Genomic DNA, 21,681 nt, shown 5'->3' on the forward strand with positions numbered 1-21,681 from the left:
TTAATAAAATGTCAAATTTTTATAACAAATAATTGTAACAGATGTTAGAATTATTTAAATTGAATCTCAATAACTGATTACCGCTGCTGAAAATTTTGGGTTTCTCCAGGTATGAGAGTTTTCCAAGTTTCTGTAAAAATATGCAATTTTTCCCGATTATTCCCCGCTTTCGAGATTCAGAATAAAATTCCTTGAGAATTCCAGGTTATCCCTGTTCTTCCAGCTCGTGAGAGCCCTGATATACAAATTTAAGAAAAAGTACATAAAAATACTGAAAACATCCCTCAAAAATTACAGAATTCAATAAAAATATTGAAATATTACATATCTACTGTTTGCAACGAAGGGGTCAATTATTAATTACCATTCATGAGAGTTTACAATTTATTGTGAATAAATTAAATCTATTAAAAAAATCTAATTAAAGATTTAGTAACTTAATTTTAAAAAAGTCATCATAGATTTTTCTTACAGTTCGTTAAAAAAAAAATTTGCTACCTGAAACTGTATGATTCTTTCCTGAGATAAACAAAGGTACATTCTTTCAGTATCCTTCATGTAAAAAACACATTTATGAAGTTGTGAAACTGGATCATCAACATCTAGAAGAGCTGTCGGCTTGTCAACTTTCCTTATTATCTGTAATAAAAATATATATGAATAAGACATAATACGAGAGGGAAATACATGAACATGCATGCACATTTATATCATTATTTAAAAATACATTATTTATTGCTTATTCTAAATATTTATTGCTTTTTTTAAGTCCAACAAAAATATTAAAGCAATAATGTATTATGTGATTGAATACAAATTTTTGGAGAATGCTCATTATAATTTAATGAAAAAAAGCCTGCGTTGGAACAACTGCAGCGAAAGTTTCTGGCTTTAAGTTTATTTTGGAACAGGTGTGAAATAATTTTATGCAAAATATAAGTTATGGGGCAGATTGAAGCAGCAATCACATCACTGTAACAAATTTTATTTTTGCAACAGGGTGGCCACTCAAATCAGGCTTCAAATTTCCTTGATTTTTCCAGGTAAAAATCCTAAAATTTCCAGGTCAATTTGCTTTTTTTCCCGCATAAAGTTTAGGATGGGACCAAGAAAAGTGTCAATATTATAAAGTATTTTATTTAAAATATTATTTTTTTAATGTTATTTTATCATCTTTGACTCATGGGATAGAGTGCTAGCCAGGTCACCTTATGGAAATGAGGTTACCTGGGAAGGTTCTCTATTCTTTAAGAAACCATGGGAGTTTAGCATGGTTATAATGAAGCTAATTTTGATGCAAGCGAAGTATTGTTAAGTTGATGGTATTTTAACTGTTTGGCAATACATTTTCGTCTAAAAGTGGGTATAACAGTTGGTAAAAAAATTTTAATTAAGAAAATTAGTAAATAATTTAAATTAGTAAAAATAAGAAAAATCAAAGAAAAAATTCCAGATTTTCTTTAAAAAATCCCTGATTTTGCCAGGTTTCTGTCCAAATTTCCTTGATTTTTCCAGGTTTTTTCCAGTATAAAAAAATTTCCTGATATTTCCAGGTTTGCAAGGTTCTCCAGATGGGTGACCACCTTGAAGTAAGATTGTTACATTCACGAAAATCCAAATTACTCTCAATAAAACTTAAGAAATAAAGAATTCATAAAAATTCAGTTTTGCAACAAACATAAAAAACATTAAAAAGCTCTTTAATTAGACCTAAAAGATAAACCTAATATTTTTTAATTAACAGCATGAAAATATTTTTCATTAAAAAGAACAAAATTAAAACAACAATTAATCACATAATGCATTAACATGACACATAATCACCATTTTTTGTAGCTTGAAAACAGAATTTATTGCTTTGTATTTTTTCTTTTCAAAAAAATATTAATATATAGTTTAAAAAGAAAACCATTTTTGTTTGTCATTTAAATGTGTTCAAACAACAAAAAAGTCAAAGAAGCCTAATAAGAAGAAAACAATAAAGACACAAAAACAATATTGCCACTAAAACTACCAAAAGTAATTTTTCTGTTCTGCTTTTCAAAAAGAATAATAATATATAGTTCAAATTTAAAAATAAAACAAAGACACCATTCAGAAAGATATATAAAAACACTATTGCATATTAAACCTAAGTTGTTAAATTAAAAGAAAACACAAAAAAAAGTTGAAAAATTACCAGTCTAGGTAATGCCATTCCTGCAACTGAACAGACTAACTTAACAGTAGAACCATAATGAATGTAACCATCACGAACAGTAAATTCCTCAGACTCTGATTCAGTATCATCCACTACAAAACAAATTCAGCAGAGAGAAAAGAAATTATAACATGTTTTAGATGTAAACAGCTTTACATCTGCTGTAATATAAAATAAAATATTGTACAGCTAACATTCATAATTTTGTGTTGGGAGAATCTTCTCAAACTATCTTTCTTTTTCTTTAATTTTAGGGTTATAGCTTAACACATTTTTGATAAAAGATCACATAAGGTTTAGCTTTTAAAAAAGTAGTTATGTGCATTGTAACTGACTGGCAAAATAGGACACGTGGCTGGGGCATTTAACTATTTATTTACCTTCTATTTGACCTTTAGTATCTTAGAACAATATATGGGGCTGCCAACTACTAAGCTTTAATGTGAAATATTTTTATAGAGTGGTAGACAATCATAAGAAATTAACAAAAAACTAAAACATTATCATTTAACAATTGAACATACAATTAAAAATTAAAGATTTCAAAATGTTTGGTCATTTATGGTCAAGTTTTAAGAACAAAAAAACTGGAATTAAATGTTTTTTCATATGAACTATTGAATCATTCAGATTCAGTGGCGTGGAAAATAAGTCAAATTTATTATGCAAAAAGTCACTGATCAAAACAAGAAAAAACTATAAGAAATTTTCCCAAAAAGTGTAGAAAGTTGGCAGCCCTGCAATATAAGTGAAAATTAAGTAATAATAATAATAAAAACAACTGAATTGATAAGAGCAGTTCAGTGTTATTAAATTTTTATTGCATTTTTTTAGTTTTTTTTCTCTCCAAATAACTTAACTAGAGAGGGAAAACCTACAACAAAAAAAAAGCATTGTAACATATTAGTAAAGAACAGATAATAAAAATATAATTGATAAAAAAAACTTATCACAAAGTTGATGTTTAGAATTACAATTCCACAATACGTTTTTAACACAAATGCACTTGAACTATACTAAATCAGATTAATCAGGGATATGTGTAGAAGAAATGTGGGTCCGTTAACGGACCCTTCACAAAATATTTTAACTTAAAAACGGACCCTTCACAAAATGATTTTTCTTTTAATCGGACCCTTCACAAATTTGTTTATCTTTATTATTGCTTTGTTAATCGAATAAATCCTTCCCAGGGGGCAAAACAAGAAAGATGGATGTAAACGAATTAAGTTTTGCCTTCTGCAGACGATTCTTCCATTATTCGCCCGAAATAAATATTCTGCGTTCAGCAGTATAGGCTAAATACCAAATATTTGTATGTTGCATCGCTAATTTAGAAGCAGCAATTGCTGTTTATTTTTGAAGATTTAATTTTTTTTTATTATTATAATTTTGCAGTGCCGAGCATAATCTTGTATCTATTTACAATTTAAAAACTCTTTGAAAAAGTATTTTGCAATAACCGGACCCTATTTGCACAAATTCATAAAAGCGGACTCCGGTTGAAAGAATGAGAGTAATTTTTTCACAATTTCACGAAAACCGGACCTTTCACAAAATGTCTGGACAGACCCCTGTTAATGTTAATTATACATGACGTAAGTGCTTAATGTTCTGTTTTAATGTGCCTAGATTGCTACAAAAAATGATATAGGATGTTCTTTAGAATCCTAAAATACTTTTATTAAGTTTTTGTTTTATCAAAAATAATGATGTAAATAAACATAGAGATCATTTAGAACCACCATATATCCAAATTCTAGGCTGATATAATAACATGATGATTGAATATTTTCTATTACAAATTTTAATCTTTGGACGAATAGTTGGATTTGCATTAATCCTGGAGCAAAAACTTTTCTAATGTCTAGCATTTTGGTAAGATTGAGTTAATTGGCAGGTTTATGTAGTTTTTGCATAAAGCAAATAAAAATGATTTTACTTAATTTCTACGTACAGGGTGCGTAGTCAAATTATTCAACAAAAATAAGCACCTTTTAAGCACTTAAAAAATATTTTTAAACACTTTAAAAAAATATCATAATTAGGCAGGGTTGGAAATTCTTTGACAATTCACGGTTTTATCTTGTTTTAACCGTCATGTCAAAAAAAAAAACTTTGGGAGCTGTTTTAGACAATTATCAAAAATCATGAAATTTTGAATCATGTAAAACGAATGGCGTTTTCATACGCTACGGACTGGCTTATGCGCAGAAATAGATTGGGTTGAATTAATTATGAAAACATTGAATAGAACAATGTGAACTGTCTCTTTTTGCATTATTCGTAGCAAAAATCAACAAGTAAAGGAAAAATCTCATTTTGAAAATGGGAAAAATTAAGCACTTTTTAAAAACACCCAAAGAAAAAAGCACCTTTAAGGGCTTTCAAAAAACGAAAATAAGCACCTTTAAGCACTTTTTAAAAATGCTACACACCCTGTATGTATACAAACTCAGAGTTGACCTAATAATAAAAAGTTTTTTCAAAAATTAGTAAAATTTGACAAAATATTACATTTCAAATATGATGAAATGCAATATTTTATTAAAAAATTTTTAAATTAGAGAATGAATATAATACTTGTCTATGAAGCTTAACTTTTAGAGACACGAATCAGCTTGTATAAGAACTCATTGCAGCCCTCAACAGTAAATAAGAAAATTAGAAAAATGAGTAAATATTAAGTTTCAATTATTAAATTAGTAAAAGAATATTAGTATTTTAAAGAAAAAGATATTTGAGTTTTGATTAAGATTTGTTATTGGTTTGATGATGCAAAACTGTGGGACAAATTCTTCATTGAAAATTCTCTTTCTCCTACATAAGTAGTTTGAAGCATAAAAAAATTTGTTGTTAAGGTAAACCAGGGGTGATTGTGAGCCCAACTAAAAAATCCGGAAAATTTCTTGAGTAAAATCATTAATGACCCATTTCAAAATATATATACAAAGTATCTTTATAAATTTAAATCATTGTTGATATATTCAAACATGAAATTCAAAATAAATTATATGTAGTGTAATTTCAATGAATAATTACTTATAAGTTCACTTTTATCTCAAATCACATTTATTACACTACCAGAAAAGAAAAATTTACGAATGTTGAGAAACTGATCTGAAAAGTTTCCTTGTTCCTTGTAATATTTTGTAATCGCCCTGACATACTTTAGGATCCGGGAAAGTTCACTGGAAATAATAACTGCAAATAATAATCAAAAATAGTCTTCTCAGCCGTCCGCTCTGCTATCTCGTTATTCTATTGGACGTTTACCATCGTCCTTCTACTTCCTTGTATACCCCTATAAAAGGGACGACACAATTGTAAAACCTCACTTCTTAGCTAACAATAAAAGCTTTTAAGTCATAAATCGATCTCATGGCCTATTCCGTTTATATCATTATTTCTCAACAGCAGAGCGTGGTTCACCTCAACTGGGCCCCTCTTGCTTAATCTTCCGTTTTGACTCCGCAATGAGAGCAGCTACCGTAACTGGGTCAAAACTTCTTCCACTGGAGGGAGATTAAGGTAATGACTCGAAAAGACAACTTCATTCTTTGAGAGAAAGGATGTTTACGTAACCTAGCCTGGAGGAAGAAGCTATCCTCATCGTACACCCTCTGTCCCTCAACTGATTGATTGGAATAGAAGCGTGCTGAAAGAGAAAGTAATCTGCCCTCTCTGAAAGAATCCTGAGAAAAACAAGAGTTAAAGGAAGCCTTTTGCGAAGATGAATAGACCAGAAGTGCTGATGCAAGTACAAAGGAATCTTGGAATTCGGGATAGTAATTCTGGAACAACGATGATAAATTTATTTGATGGAAACAATTATGCTATGTGGAAAAGGCGAATCAGAGCTGCCCTGGAAGCCAAAGATTTGGATCAATATCTGGATGAAGAGCCAGCAGATACTGATGCAGAAAAACTGCGGGGCAAAAAGGCCTACGCAATACTAGTACAGTATATTGGTGATTCTGTACTATCAACCCTTCATGCTGAAGAGACTGCAAAGGCCATTTGGAGCAAGTTGAAAGCTCAGTACGAAGATGGAAGCAAAGGAACCGTTAGCCAAATCCTTGCCAGGAAGAAACTGATGACGGTGAAGAAGATGCGAGACGTTCCAATGCGGGAGCATTTGGATCACATCTCTAGGCTGGCTGCTGACTTAAAATCATCTGGAGCCACTGTAACTGATGACGACTTGGTGGTGTATATCCTGATGTCGCAGGGATAAAGACTGCCCTGGAAAACCAGCCTTCCCCTTTAGTTTTTGGATTTGATACTTTGGCTCATGTCCGAGCCAGACTGATAGATGCTGAAGCCTTGATGACAGAATCCAGAAGCGAAAACTCTCCTCGCCGGACCAAATGTCTAGGAGATGCAGCCGCTTTCAACAGTGTAAACAAAAGAAATTTTTTCTGTACTGCATGCAAGAGAAAAGGACATTCAGCTCGTTTCTGCAGAACCAAAGTAGTCTGCTACCGCTGTGGACAGCGTGGTCACTTTCAAAGAGATTGCTCACGCAACAGACCACGGGAATCACCACAGGAGAATGCGTCTTCTGCTGTGACTTTCGCGGCTGGAGAATTTAATGAAGAAACCTTCATCTTGGACTCAGGATGCACTCAACATATGTCTTCTAGAAAAGAATGGTTCACCAGACTGAGACCACATACAGGAGTTGTAAAATGTGCATCGAAGGAGGACACTCTAGAAATAACTGACATCGGCGACATTGAAGGAAAAACGTCTAATGATAAGGAAATAATTCTGAAGGATGTCCTTCTCGTTCCAAGGTTGAATGGCCAGTTGGTAAGCGTAAACTGCATTGAAAATGCAGGTTTTTCCATTGTCTTTGAAGCTGAAAAAGTCGTCGTAATTTCTGAATCGGAAAACATAAAATTTGCCGATAAGAGAAGCAATGGCCAATACATTTGTGACTTTATTCCAATTAAGGCAACCGCCATGAGTGCCACTGCACAAGAAAATGGAATGCTGTGGCACCGTCGTCTAGGTCACCCCAATAAGATAACGCAGAAAAAGATGTCTTTTCCTATCCCGCACGATTTTTGTGGAGTATGCCCAGCTGCTAAGCAAAGTGCGACCCCAATTGGAAAAGGTCCAAGAGGAAGAGAAACGACTCCTTGGAAGACTGTCCATACAGATTTATGTGGACCTATTACTCCTGAGACCCCTTTAGGAGCCAAATATTTTTTGACTTTCACCGATGACTACAGTCGCTTTACTGAAGTCAGACTCTTGCGAACCAAGGCCGAAACAGCCAAGGAACTGATACATTTCCTCAAATCGCACCCATCGGTGACAAAAGTAAGGTGTGACAACGCCAAGGAATATTTTACGACAGAAGTAAAAAGTTTCACCAGACGAATGGGGATAACCTTGGACCCTTCTCCACCATACGTACCGGCCCTAAATGGAATATCGGAAAGGGTTAACAGAACCCTAGTTGAAAAGGCACGAGCAATGCTTATGGATGCAAAACTTCCCAAGACATTCTGGGGATATGCAGTACAAACTGCAGCTTATCTAAAGAACCGGACACCCAGCAGATCCATAGGAAACTCTACACCATTTGAACTGATCAATAAGAGAAAAGCAGAACTCAAATATCTAAGAGTTTTTGGAAGTGAAGCCCATGTTTTAATACCTAAATCTCAGAGAAAGAAAATGGACAGCCGTTCAAAGAAGATGGTTTTTATAGGATATTCAACCATGGGTTATCGACTGTTGGATCGACAAACAAACCGCATAACCATCAGTCGAGATGTCATTTTCAACGAGCATCGTAAAGAAAAAGGAATTCCTTTCGCAACAATCGAATTCCCTGAGTTGGAAACTGCCATGGAGCAAGAAAGTGAAAACACGGAAGAATCTCCATCCGCTGACCCAGTGACCTCACCTGACCCCACCGAGCGGACACGCCCCACGCGAGTGAGGAAACCCCCTACTAGATACCCCAATGAGGAAGTTTACGCAGCAATGACGTCTGCGGAAGAAACTCTCACTTTCAATGAACTTTGCTCCCTGACCGCACCAGAACAACTACCCTGGAGGCAAGCTATGACGGAAGAAATCAACTCCATGAAGAAAAATGAAGTGTGGAAGTTGGAAGAACTTCCCCCCAACGTAAAACCAGTTTCGAGCAGATGGGTATTAAAGAAAAAGGGAAATGGAAAGTATAAAGCGCGCCTCGTCGCCCGGGGATTTCAGCAGAAGCAAGGCGTTGACTATAAGGAAACCTTTGCCCCCGTAATCAGCTATCCAGCTCTACTCATGATATTTATTCTCATCTTACTACAAACTCTGTATGTTAAAGTTCTTGATGTGAAAGCTGCATTTTTAAATGGTGACTTAAATGAGAAAATCTACATGACTCAACCAGACGGTTTTGATGATAACTCCGGAAGAGTTTGCAGACTTTTCAAATCCATTTACGGATTGAAACAGTCTCCAAAAATGTGGCACGAAAAGTTCTCAGAGCTAATGACGAAACTGGACTTTGTAGCCATGGAACATGAACCCTGCATCTTCATCAGGTCTGTAGATTTAGTTAATATTTATATTGCCCTATACGTGGATGATTTGTTAATCTGTGGAAATAACTCGCTAGAAATTAACAAAATTATTGATATCATGACCAATACCTTTGAAATGTCTAGATCTGGTAATTTAACTCAATTTTTGGGTATAAATATTGAACTTACTGATAATACATTCTCAATGGATCAGGAATCTTATATTCTGAAACTAATTACTAGATATAATTTAATGGATGCTAAAATTCATGACCTGCCTATTCAGCCAAAGGCTACTGCGGCAGATTTTCAGAATGGTGAAAATTTTAATTGTCCCTATAGAGAACTAATAGGCTCACTTTTATATTTGGCTTTGATAACCAGACCCGACATCTCATTCGCAATTAATTGCCTGAGTCAACATCAAGAAAAACCAACCGAATCAGCTTGGAATAATTTAAAAGGTGTTCTTAGGTATCTTAAGAAAACCTCAAATTACAAATTAACATACATAAAGTCTGAGAGTCTTCCCAACCAACTATCGCTTTATGTGGACTCAGACTGGGGATCGGATTCAAAAGATAGAAAATCGATAACAGGATACTTTGTCAAATTTTATAACTATCCCGTCATGTGGAATTGCTCTAAACAAAAGGTTATTGCTCTGTCATCCACTGAGGCAGAAATCATCGCCTTAAGCAAAGGCTTACAAGATCTTATATGGTTGAAAAATATTTCAACAGAAATTGTTAATCAAAGTTTAAATCTAACCATATACGAAGATAACATGTCTTGTATTAAATACTTGTCTAATGATAACAATCAGGGAAGACTTAAGCACTTGGATATCAAACTTAAATTTGTTAGGAATGAAGTCAAACAAAGCAAAATAAAACTGAAATTTATCTCCACAAACTCACAGATAGCTGACATATTAACTAAATCCTTGGGAAAAACCAAATTCTATCAGTTTTTAAATTCAATTGGACTTTTGAATAAAGACTAATTTTTTTTTAAAGGACCTATTTATATTATTGTCCTTAATTTGACTGTTAGTGATCAATTTTTTTTTATATGTCAATTGCCAGAGTTATCTGTTTATGTTAACAAAATAACTAATGCTTTTGTTCAAAATGAAATGTACTTTGATAATTAACATTTTAATTGTTTGCATTTATATTATATCACATATCTGTCATTACCATGAGATTGAGGGCGGGCTTCTTGAGAAGAACTGAAATTGTTTTTATCCCGTTTAACCATTTTTGCAGTCTAGTTTTGCATTTAACAGTTGTCTTTGAGCTCAGTGCGATTAAGGGCGGGTGTTGAGAAACTGATCTGAAAAGTTTCCTTGTTCCTTGTAATATTTTGTAATCGCCCTGACATACTTTAGGATCCGGGAAAGTTCACTGGAAATAATAACTGCAAATAATAATCAAAAATAGTCTTCTCAGCCGTCCGCTCTGCTATCTCGTTATTCTATTGGACGTTTACCATCGTCCTTCTACTTCCTTGTATACCCCTATAAAAGGGACGACACAATTGTAAAACCTCACTTCTTAGCTAACAATAAAAGCTTTTAAGTCATAAATCGATCTCATGGCCTATTCCGTTTATATCATTATTTCTCAACAACGAATGAAAGAAATGTTAAGAACAAATTCTAGTTCTATTATTTTTAAACAAAAGAAACTTCTAGACCTTGGATTTCCGGAAACTTCTGGATTGTAGTTAGCAAAAAATCTGGAAATCCAGATTTTTTTCGGAGCACAATCACCTCTGGGCAAACCTAACGAAAACCATAAAGTTTCAAAATATCAAAATGAAAACAAATTATGGCAGGATTACTTAAGAGTAGACAATGAAAAAGTGATCCTACCATAATCTGCATGTATTTTGATATTTTGAAAAAAAAATTTTCAGCTTTTGAAACAACATTAGATTTACCTAGACACTAAATGCACCAGAATTCACTTTTCCATAAACTTTAAATTACTTATGTAGGTGAAAGTGAGATTGCCATGAAGAATTTCTACCACTGTACAGCGACCTCTTTATAATTGGATTCAAAAATGGTGTAAATAAGAATAACTACTCCTAAATATTTTACTATTTAGTATAACCATTTTTAAAGGTAAAATGTCTTGTTCCCCCTATATGAAATTAAGAGTAAAATGAAAATAGGACTTACAGAGATGAATGGTGAAAGCACCCCATTGAGTAGAGCTGGCATGGAAGTTACCATTCTCAACATGAAGATATCGAGTACTGACAGTCTGGGAGTGAAGCCTGTTAAACAAAGCTAGTCTAGATCCTGAAGCTATGCACACTGCAATGAACAAAAAATACATTACTCTTTAAATAACATACATAATTAATACATACTCATAATAAAAATAAGAATAAATAACAGGATGCATAACCAAATTTTCAACAAAAAATAAGCACCTCTAAAGTACTTTTTAAACACTCAAAAAACTTTTTAAACACTCTATACATTTACAAAATGCAAAATAATTTTCAAAGACATTATAAGATCATGATAAAAACAACTAGTTTCTGGCAAAGAACTCTTTTCTGATTATATTAGCCACCATAAAAAGATCGAGAGATTTTTCGGTTCGATTTTAGAGGGTGGAAAATGAAGCCTGAAATTGAGAATATCTTGAAAAATGCAGCAGAGTTGCACATGAGAGTGCAAGAATATCACCGAACCCAGCTCAGTATTTCATCAAACATGTAACATGATTGCCGCTTTCATACTCTACCGACCAACGCTTTGCCAAAATAAATTTTCCTGAATGAATTATGAAAATAATGAATAGAACAATATGAAAACCATGCTTTTGCATAATACAAAACGAAAATCAACACAGTCAAGACAAAAAATCTCATTTTCGAAAAGGGAAAATTAAGCACTTATAAAACACGATGCATATAAAAAGCACCTTTAAGGGCTTTTAAAAAACAATTGAAAATAAGCACCTTTAAGCACTCTTAAAAACGCTACGCACCATGAATAAGAAAATAAGATACAGGCATAAGATAGCAAAAAAAGAAAGGCAGACACTCCAACTGCTAAGAAATTTCCAAGTGGTCGCAAGGGAGGGTAATGTATTAATATTTTATAAAAAAGAATTACAAAACAAAATATAATAATTTAAACAAATACTATATGGTCAGATAGATGATTGCTAACGCTTTAACAAAAAAAATTTAAAACTTTTAGTTCTAAAAAACTTTTACTTTGTTTTAAAAATTCTAATTTAGTTCACAACCACTAAAAAGAATAATTCATAACAGCCTCTAATGTACAAGTTTCTGAAAATGAAAAGAACATAAAATAAAAAGAATGTGCTTCAATGTAATTAAAAAGACTAATTTGTGTTTAGCAAAATTAATTTATGATATTTTTGTTAAAATGCTGCTGAGATGAAAATCAGTGAAGTTGGAAGATACATGGTATACTTGACTAATTGAAGATTGTGATGAAAACAGGATGATGAAAATAACAGTAGAAGATGAAAACTGGAACATAAATTATAATAAAACTTTTATTTGGTAGCTCGAGATAAAAAAATTTACGTCCATAGGAGTTCTAGTTAAATAAATTTTGCATAATAATATTAATAAGGACAGGCAATGGGAAACAAATGTCCCACAACCTGCCTTATCAAAAGCCAAATTAAAAAGTAATTGAATTGTTCTCAACAGACCTTTAGAATCATGAGAAGAGATCCATTGTTGGTGATTTATCGAGAAATAACACAGCCAAAAATAAAGCCAACCACCCGTAATCAATAATAAGTTTGAAAAATACCTTGGTGAATTGCCAACAAGACTGTGAGAATTATTATAACCATGTAACTGAAAAATATTTGTGGTAAGAAATTTAAGAATAAAGAGTTATAAATAGATTTTTGTTTTCGATTAGGTGCGACAGTGAATTAATGACTCTACATTAGTATTGAAATAAAAAGTCATCATTATATTGATCGATAGGAAAAGAATAAAATATTTTATGTTCGCTTTTAAATAAAAATTAACTAATTGATTTAATGTAAATACAATTTCCTTACGAATGATTTAAAAAAATAAGTTTAAGTAATTAAAGACATTTTAAAAGCTAGGAAATAAATGTAATGCCAATTGTGGCATCTGAAATGCTTGAAAAGTATCAAATTTAATGTAATATAAAAACAAAAAAAAAATTCAACTTTTCCTTTTAATTAATATATTATAAACTATTGATTGTCAGGTCAGAAAATGTAGCTTTTGAAAAATGTTAAAATTATCTAAGAATAATTGAATGATAATTAAAATTATAATTAAACTAAGTTATATTACAGCATAAAAATAAACTATTAACATAAATAGGAAAGACTTAGATTAGTTAGAAAAACTGATTATAGAAATCTACATTTATTGAGCATAGCTGATAAGTTTATAAAAATAAATGGGTGAATTATATCCTCATTTACAAGCCTGTAAATACAAAATATTTTTTCTCATGAGGCAATTTTGATAATATGCACCCAAATTGTCAGTTTTCAGAGATCAGAATTTGTTACTACACAAGAATAAATCATTTTAGAGAACAGAAAAAATAATTATTTAATATATATTGATCATTTATTCACAGTTGATAATTAAGTCAAATAAAAAAAAAAACTTACTTTCAAACAGATATAAGAAATAATCATACAATAAAAGAATTATTGATTTAAAATTACAGTGGTATTAAATAATTTTTGAAATCACTAAGAATGATAGTTTCAAGCAATTTGATAAAAAAATTGTCATCAATTTTAGAACAATTTAACATCAGAGATTCATCCTTTCAGAATAATAATTTGGAGTAACATTGTTCTAGATTAAAAATCATGATAAAAATTTAGAGCTTTCTTTATACAGGGTTCCCACTCATTTTCAGAAAAAAAAATTCCCTGATTTTTCCAGGTACATCAGGTAAATTTCAATGAAAATCAATACCATATTTTATCTATGCTACAAATTTTTCATCAGAAAATTTTGATTCTTCTATTTGTAATCCCAAGTATTAGATTTTCTATGTAAAATAAATATTATATGAGGAAGGAAGCATTTCAGTTTGTTTAAAATGTGAAATTTTTGCAATAAATAATTGTAATAGATGTTAGATTTATTTAACTCGAATCTCAACAACTGAGTACTGTTACTGACAATTTAAAGACTGGTTTTTTTTTTCAGGTATAATGAAGGAATTTTCGAGGTTTTTGTAAAAAAAATTGCTACTTTCCCTGATTTTGAGTTGAAATAAAGTTCCAGGTTTTCCCTGTTCCCCCTGACCCGTGGGAAACCTGTTTACAGCAGCCAAAACAATTTAATAGCAATACAAACTTAATTGTAATTATAAATTTCAACATTAGAGACAATAATACATTTTTGAAGAAAGCAATGATCTTTTTTTTTTTTTTTGATGAAAACATATTTTCTTAAAACAGATTTCACGTCTTTTAAATTTCAAAAAAATAAATAAAAAAAATCATACTTGGATGCAATTTGAAATGATCAGGGTGAATTGGGGCAAAATAGGAACAGGCAGAATTTTATGAAAAATTATCTGCCCTAAAAAATCTAAAGAGGAATAGAAGCAGCAATCACATGAAAACAATTAAACAGATTACAAAAAAAAATAGATGCAATTTATATTGTTAGTCATTCATTAAGCTATTAAATTGATCTCAATATTAAAATAAATAACGATTTCTACAAACAGGCAACATAACAAATAGATTTGTAAGGAAGATAGCAACATAACAAATAGATTAGTTGTAAGACTAAATTGTACATGGGAATTAATAACAACTAATTGAAAAGTAATTGCTTAAAGATAAAACAAAATTTAATCCAACTTACAATCAGCATTTTTTATAGATTGTTTTATCTTTGAAGGTTTGGAAATAACTTTGATTCTTTTACTATGAAATACACTAATATCTTCACCAGTGCCATAAAACATTTTTACAGAAAGCATGAAATGTTTTCTTTTGTCAGAATCACTTATGTACAAAGTTTTGGCTGCACAACAGCTCTAAAATAAAGTGTTTACTTTGAAAATGACAAATAATGAATTATAATTAAATATTAAATAATTATAATCAAATTTTAGAATATAAAAAACATTAGAATAATTACATTGGAATAAATATCAGGAATCAATAATAATGAAATGTTATTATTATTTTCAGTTTACTAAGATATCCAACTATAACAAGTGTTAGGAGTTTCAATGCTCAATAACTAATGCATTAAGTACAATGAAATTTAGTAGTTTTATCATAGAAATAAAGCAAAAATTACCATTAAAAATATTTTTTTTCCCTAACAATCTTCAAAAAAAAAAAAAAAATTATAATAATACAATATTTTAGAGAAAATAATCAAATTATTAAACAAAAGTGTCTTAATGCAAAACAAGTGTGAAGGATGATTTTAAAAATTGAATTATTTTCAAACAGCCAAAAAAAAAATTTAAATTCTTGAATTTCCAGAAACCTGCTTCGAATTGTCTAAGACAAATTTGTTTAATATTTTTAGTAATTTATTAAAACAAATAACAACGTTACAAATAACCCTTGATACTTTTGAATAGAACAGTATTCAAATAACAAAATAACAATTTTATTCAATGCAAAATGAAAAATAAGATCATGGTTCATAATATATAAGTAAAATTTTTTAACTACACAAAATACCATGAAATCAACAGAATTTTCCAACATCTAGAGCAAAATCAGTGCATAAATGAAATAGAAATCAATAGTATTTTTCTTTTAACTTAAAGATTTCGTCAAAATTAAATGGAATGAAAAAAATAATATCAATTCTGATTAAATTATTTGTGTTTTTGAATCATGTGTACAATTTTTACACAACTCTGCCTTAAATTTGCTCGGTTTCACCCAACAGGTGTGCGCGTGTGGCAAGTGACATTAGAAACAACAACATTTTTACACAATAGTGATAGTAAAGAAATTGTGATTTTTGCTCTTTCATATTCAATGTTTTCATTCAAAATTTACCCTGTAATAATTATTTTACAATACACTAAACTTCTCTTTAACTGTGAGTGGATTATTCACTTCAGTTTATCAGCTATCTGGTCACAGGAAAAAATTTCCTGTTCATTAAATATTTTAATAAATACAATTCACAAATATTTATTTTATTGAACTAGACGATCCACGAATGAACCTGATCAACATCAATGTTCATTTATAATACTAAGTTAAATAAATGTTAAACGATATTAAAAATAAGCACGCAGACAATCTTTCAATTCTATATACTGATAATTTATAAATATCTATTCATAAATTTACATTGAATTTGAAAACTGAAACAAATGTAATTAAAGTTCATGATATCCAGCTTTAACTATAATTTTAATTTATAAAAGAAAAAAATAACATTTTTACCTTTTTTCATTGCCATATGATTTTTGAGCAACTTTAGCATGCAGGATAACAAGCACCATATCACCCCTTTCTCTCAAATATTTTTTCATACATTCCCTGGAAACAAAAATAGTAATGCTAAATAAGTTTTATATCATAGTATAAATAAAAGAAAAAAAATGTCAAGTGGAATAAATAGTAAGTTTTAATTCTAAATAATTACATAGAATGAAAATCATTTTAGAAATATTAAAGTAACCTATCTCTAATTATAAGCATTTTAAACCTGATTTTGATTTTTAAAAGCTCTTCCGCCAAGAAAAATAAAATACACTAGCTTAAATGATTTAAATTTAAAGTAAAGCTTCAGTTTCCATAATCATTCGGGTAGGAATTAACTAGATTGTATTCTAACATATGTAACTTCTTTTTAACATATTTTTAAAATATACAAATGGATGATATTTTTCTCCCCTGTGGCAACATGGCAACATTGTCACAGAACAAAACCGAGTTCTTGCGAAAAGATTTTTCTGTTAGGAAGTAAATAATTTTGGTTTTCTTCTCAGCAGAAATTTTTATTCTATTAATTTTTTTTATTTAGTTATTACTTTTGATTTCACATAGTTTTTAAAATCCTATATTACTAATTTGATATTATTTATAATAGCAACTGAATCTTGAAATGAAAACACGCATTTAGTAACCCTTTTTCGAAGAAACCGATACACATGATTTCGCCTTCAATCTTCTTTTTTCCCGGCAGTTACTGTTATGGATTTCACAACTTTTTATTATTTTCTTTTAATGTGATGATAATTAACAAAATTGCCTAAAAGGAAATTATTAGTGTATTTTTCCCCTACAAAATGTAAGAATATCTGCCATAATATTAGATTTTTTAAAAAAAATTTAAGTTGACGTTTCAGTAACTAACAAGTATATTTTTTATATTTAAAAGAATCTTGCAGAAAGAATACTAGAGAGGCATGTCGCAGAAAGCCCGAAAAAATTCTGTGACAGGTTTTTTTTCCACCTAAATTAAAACCATTATAAAAGAATAATTTAAATTTCAAATTATTAATAAATAATTTAATTAATAAGAAATTAAAAAAAATTTGTACTCTCACTTAATTTATTTTAATTTTTACCTGAAAAACTAATCTATAATGATAGTGATAAGTCTAAAAGCTACTTAAAAATCACAGTACAGAAAATGAATACGATTTTCACCAAAAACAAATCCATTTGTTTAAGAGACCATTTATAACCAAGAGTTAAATCAATCCAGTGATGAAGTCGTTCAGATACACGAGAGCTTTCTGAGGATCATAAAAAAAATCTGGTATATATTCATCTGGTGTCCATTCCTGTAAAAGAATAAAAAGTTTGAATGAGAAACTTTATTGCAGTGGACAGTGACTATAAACGTGTAACGACTATAATCATATAATTTTTCTATAATTCCATAATAGAGAAGATTAATTCTTAATAATACAATTCTTAATGAGTGTCTACCAAGAGGTCAGTAAGTCAATATTTAAAATTTCCTAAACTATAATAAGTACATCAAAGGTTTATTTACCTATAAAATAATCTTAATATATAACTGAACTCACGTTTATTACATCAAAACTAGCAATATATGTGTTTTTATTTCATTCTTCTGGCATAATTTTTTAAAATAATTTTTGTATATTTTACCTAAATCTAAAAAAAAAAAGTGTGTCCCCCCCCCCAAAAAAAAAGAAAATATTCTTTAAAAGGGTATTTTTAGACAGAAATAAAAATTCACTTTTTTCTACTGTCCTTTCTTTATCAATGATTGCTATATTCCAAGGGTTTTCGACTATCCACCTATCATTATTTTGTCTAATCTTCCAACCTGGTTTACGTAATTAAATAAAAAACAGAATTCACAGTATTGTTGCTTCATAATTATTAAAAAATGTGAAAAACACGGTGCTATTTAATAAATTATTAAAAAAGAGAGGAAGATTCTATGAAACACAGTAATTCGATGTTGTAAATTTGATTATCAAAAAATTATTTTATAAAACATATATTAAAGAAATTTTTTAAAAAATAAAAAAAACTATGTTTAATTTTAGTAGCATCACAAAAAAAATAAACTTCAATTATTATTCTTAGCAAATAAAACTTGGTTTTAAAAAATCAAAAATTTGTCTCTTTCAACAAAAATAAAGTTAGCTGAATAAACTTTAATTTGCAAGAATTTTTGACTGAGAACAATTTAATCAATTACATAGCTGTTAGTAGTATACAAGGTGTGACAAAACTAATGGTTTCAACTATAAAGGGTAAAAGAATTTACCAAAGCAAAAAACTTTCAACATAAAAATGTGGGCTCAAAAATCAATGGGCAAGATGAAAGTGGGTCTTTCTTGAGAAAAAGGGAAAATATAGTAAACAAAATTTTTTATTCCAGATTGTCAAGAAATTTAGGATTGGTAATGGTTAGGAATATTTACTGGCGAAAGCTTATTTTTTCCAGAACATTGAAAAAAAATGAATAAAACTGAAACAAATTGAATGAAATGGGTGATACTAAAAATAGCCAAATAGAATTGTTTAGCAATCTATTCCTACATAAATATATTTGAATTTAAATAAGTTACAATTTAATATAATAACAGAAAATGTAATTTTTTTACATTTCTTTTTTAAAATAACTATACTTGTATTACTAAAGTTTCATACAAAATTTTGAGACCTATATAATATCGAATTTAAGAGTTGGTTTGAGTACTTACAGTATTTCATAATAAAAATTACTATTCTATTTACGATATCAAAATACGATTTGAAGTAGAAAATATAATAAACATGGTATACCACTCAAAGATTAAATTAGTTCTATGACTAATTTAAACATTTAGTGGATGGAAACAATACTAACCAAGCATATAGCTTCATTAAAACCATACTGCTTAATGTTCTTTAAAGGAATTCTCAAGAGACGATAGATTTCTTAAATGAGGTCCATTCTTCATAGTCTTATAAAAATAGAAAATTTTAATCTCATTTCTCGAAGCTTATTGAAAAAACAAAAAATTAAATTTTCAGCCAAATTTGTATTCAGTTTGTTTTGATTACGACGTTTCTGACCTTCTATTTCTGTTATATGAGTTCTTTAATCTTAAATTTTAAGTAAATGCCTAAAGCATCTAGCTCACCCGTTGTTTAACCTCAATGGACATTCTCACTGTTTAAGAAAAATTCGCGAATGGGAGACAGAGATGTGAAGCATAACCTGGTAAATGAAATCCTTTAGCTGGAAAGGCTAAAACAAAACACTTGGGTATAGAGAAGTACTAAAAACGGCACAGAAAATATGTATTGAAAGTTTTTCAGACTTGCCATCACAGTTTGGACTTTTTGGAGAGGGGGTTAGATAGTTTCCATGACACTGGTTGGGATCACAAGTTCGCGTGCTTTTTGACAGCCCTGTCAAAATACGGTGGTTTGGAGTATAGTAGCGAGACTTCACTGACCTAAAGATTAATTAAGCTAGAAGATTAAAGAAAATGACATAAGTTATTACTTTTTATTTTTTAATAATAAAAATTAATTTTTTGAGAATGTAATTAAATTGTAATTTATTTTTTCTTTGAAGAGGGAAATACCTTTGAAGAGTCACTCCATGACTTGTTTAGAACATTAATACAAAAAATTCACAAATATAATTATTACAAAAAATGTAGAAAACTATTGAAACTCAAAATCTAAAAATTGTGAACAGGATTCTGTCCACAATTTTCACTGCATTCGAATGCAGTGAAAGACTTTTCTAAAAATAATACAAAAAGACTGGTTTTAAACTATTATTCTTTTATTTAACGTACTTTTACAAACGTATTTAAAACTTTTCTTTTAACTCTAAGTTTCCAAACACTTACATTTGGTCTAAGGAAAAGTCAAAAGGGGTGTTTTAACTAAAATTAAAATTTCTAAAGGAAAAAAAATGCAAATTTTTTAAGTATTACTTGCTTGTTAAAATCTTTAAAATTTTTTAATCATACTTTGTTCTCCCTTAATTTTGAAAACATCTCTTTATTTTTTGAAAATATATTTTGATTCGAAAATTGTTTTTTTAATATTCATCACATCAAACTAAAAATTTTCATAATTTTTTTTATATCTACCCTAAAGATAGGCATCACTACAGAAAAAAAGCAACTAAAGCTGAATTCAAGATAAAAATAAAAATAAATGCTTTTAAAATAACATTTTGCGATTTATAAATGTTCAGGTTCTATTGATCTGATTGCTTTAACTCATTTTCGGTTAAAGCAAGATGCGTAAAAACACCATTTCAATAAACATTTTTTTTATTAATATTGTGATGTATATTTTTCACTAATTTTATTCAATTCGACTTTTTGAAAATGTATAGTTATTCCCTTTAAGATTGATCCTATGTTTTCATGACGGAAAAGAGTCGAACGTTCAGTAAATAAAATAAAAATATTACAAATTTCATGAAAAAATAGCTAATGTTCAACTAATGGTTTGTCCATTGATTTGGCCAATGGTGCATGCATGCAACGTTTTATTTTTTAAATAAAAAATTATTATTCATACACGAAATTTTTTTTTTGTGCCATAATGAATGTATCTTAAGCATATTTCAATCTAAAAAATACCACATTTCATAAAATTTCCATGTTTGGCTTTAAATGAATTAATACTCGGTTAGTATATTTGTTAAAAACACTTTCTTAGTTTTATAGTTCTAGTTCAACATTTTCAGTTTCAAATTATGATATGTGAGGGGCAGGGTACTTGCCACTCAATAATTTTCTAAAATCTCAGATTATTATTTTAGAAAGTAGATCCATTAAAAAAGTCCGTAAAGAACTAGTTTTTCATTAATCAGTTTAAATGGTTCTTTATTGTTTAACCAGGCATTTTTTTCCAGTTATAAATTTTTTAGGTGTGATAGTGCGATATTTAATTTTTGTAACTGAGAATATAAAATTGTTCACAGTAACTGAACAGTCAGTTTTAAATTCATAAATTATTGATTTCTACACATAAGACTTGATAGACTGTTTAATTCTTCAATTCTGATAACTGTTTAATTCTTCTCACAATTTTTAACGTTGAAAAATTTCTTACTTTAGAAGAAATTTCCTTTTTTATTACTAATTAATTAAACTTTTAGCTTACTATTTTTGGTAATATTTAAATAGAATGTGTTCTAAAATGCACATCAGGACAATCGCTAAGGATAGCAACGACACCAACCACAAAATTGAGGAAAATTAGATTAAGTGTGTAATAAAAGAAAATTAAATAAAAGAAAACTTTTCTTGGTTTTGTATTTCAGTTCAAGCAACAAATTTAAAACGAAATAAAAACTTATAATATAATTGGTAAAAACAACAGACAAGAGAAAAATATCTAAAAAGGAAAGTAAGTCATTAAAGGCCGCTGGATTGTAAATTAGTTATACGGTTTCACCCTAAGCTCCATAATT

The 21,681-nt window shown here is 29.6% G+C and overlaps 1 protein-coding gene across 4 annotated transcripts in view; it reads right to left on the minus strand.

The window, feature by feature from the left end:
- LOC107442749 (recombining binding protein suppressor of hairless-like) overlaps window positions 1-19,311 on the minus strand; it is a 36,938-nt gene extending 17,627 nt beyond the window's left edge. Inside the window, exons 1-7 of one of the 4 annotated variants that reach the window (XR_015433974.1) lie at window positions 19,099-19,305; window positions 17,412-17,548; window positions 16,200-16,295; window positions 14,638-14,812; window positions 10,931-11,068; window positions 2,180-2,292; window positions 499-639 (exon numbers count right to left, since the gene is read on the minus strand). Coding sequence is in view for 3 of the 4 variants with exons in the window: in XM_087164760.1 (XP_087020886.1) it covers window positions 499-639; window positions 2,180-2,292; window positions 10,931-11,068; window positions 14,638-14,755 (510 nt within the window). In the remaining variant the exon portion in view is untranslated. Of the gene's footprint in view, window positions 1-498; window positions 640-2,179; window positions 2,293-10,930; window positions 11,069-14,637; window positions 14,813-16,199; window positions 16,296-17,411; window positions 17,549-19,098 lie in introns of all 4 variants that reach the window. The other 3 variants (XM_087164760.1, XM_087164761.1, XM_087164762.1) reach the window with 3 other exon arrangements.
- Between the last annotated feature and the right edge of the window lie 2,370 nt (window positions 19,312-21,681).

Source organism: Parasteatoda tepidariorum, chromosome 5 (assembly GCF_982258835.1).
Source record: "Parasteatoda tepidariorum strain Cologne lab strain chromosome 5, Ptep-v5.0, whole genome shotgun sequence".
In the NCBI taxonomy this organism is placed as follows: Eukaryota; Metazoa; Arthropoda; class Arachnida; order Araneae; family Theridiidae; genus Parasteatoda; species Parasteatoda tepidariorum.